The following is a 510-nucleotide window of genomic DNA, read 5'->3' on the forward strand; positions in this document are numbered from 1 at the left end:
GGGGGGGAGAGGAGGTGACATACCCAGGGGAGTGGAGGCGGTATTGGTGCTGCTGGGCCGAGGGGAAAATTGGGCGAACACATCATCGAAGGCATCTGCACCGGACCGAATGTAAGGCTGTCAGAGAGCGAGACCGAGAGGAAGAGAGGAGAAGGATGCACTGGGGTGACACAGGGGGCGAGAGGAGCAATGGGAGCGCACCCTTGCGCGGGCCGCCGGTGGTGGCAGGACGCGGAGCCGGGGCAGCGGCGGCGGTGACGGCCGGCCGGGAGGCCGGGGCAGCGGCCATCGCCGGCGACCCGGGATTATGGGCCACCGAGTCGAAGATGGACCCGCCAGACGTGCGGGTGGCCGGGGCCTGAGCATTCATCTTCTGGGCCTGCATGGCGGCCATACTGAGGGTCGGCTTGTTGGATGAGCCGAACCCAGTCAGATCGCTGAAAGGATCGTCTGGCGAGCGATCAGGGGGAAAGTCAGACACTGGGCGAGAGGGGCGCGCGGGTGGGGGGG

General features: G+C 67.5%; 1 protein-coding gene across 1 annotated transcript; it reads right to left on the reverse strand.

Annotated features, from left to right (window-relative positions):
• Positions 1-23: 23 nt before the first annotated feature.
• Positions 24-394, reverse strand: H696_06327 (hypothetical protein; the record flags this gene model as incomplete). The annotated part of the gene is made up of 2 exons (XM_009500069.1): positions 24-95; positions 202-394. Coding segments are annotated over 2 exons (264 nt in total), but the record flags the coding sequence as incomplete, so codon positions are not given.
• Positions 395-510: the final 116 nt, after the last annotated feature.

The sequence above is a fragment of the Fonticula alba genome, assembly GCF_000388065.1.
Source record: "Fonticula alba strain ATCC 38817 unplaced genomic scaffold supercont2.100, whole genome shotgun sequence".
NCBI lineage: Eukaryota > Rotosphaerida > Fonticulaceae > Fonticula > Fonticula alba.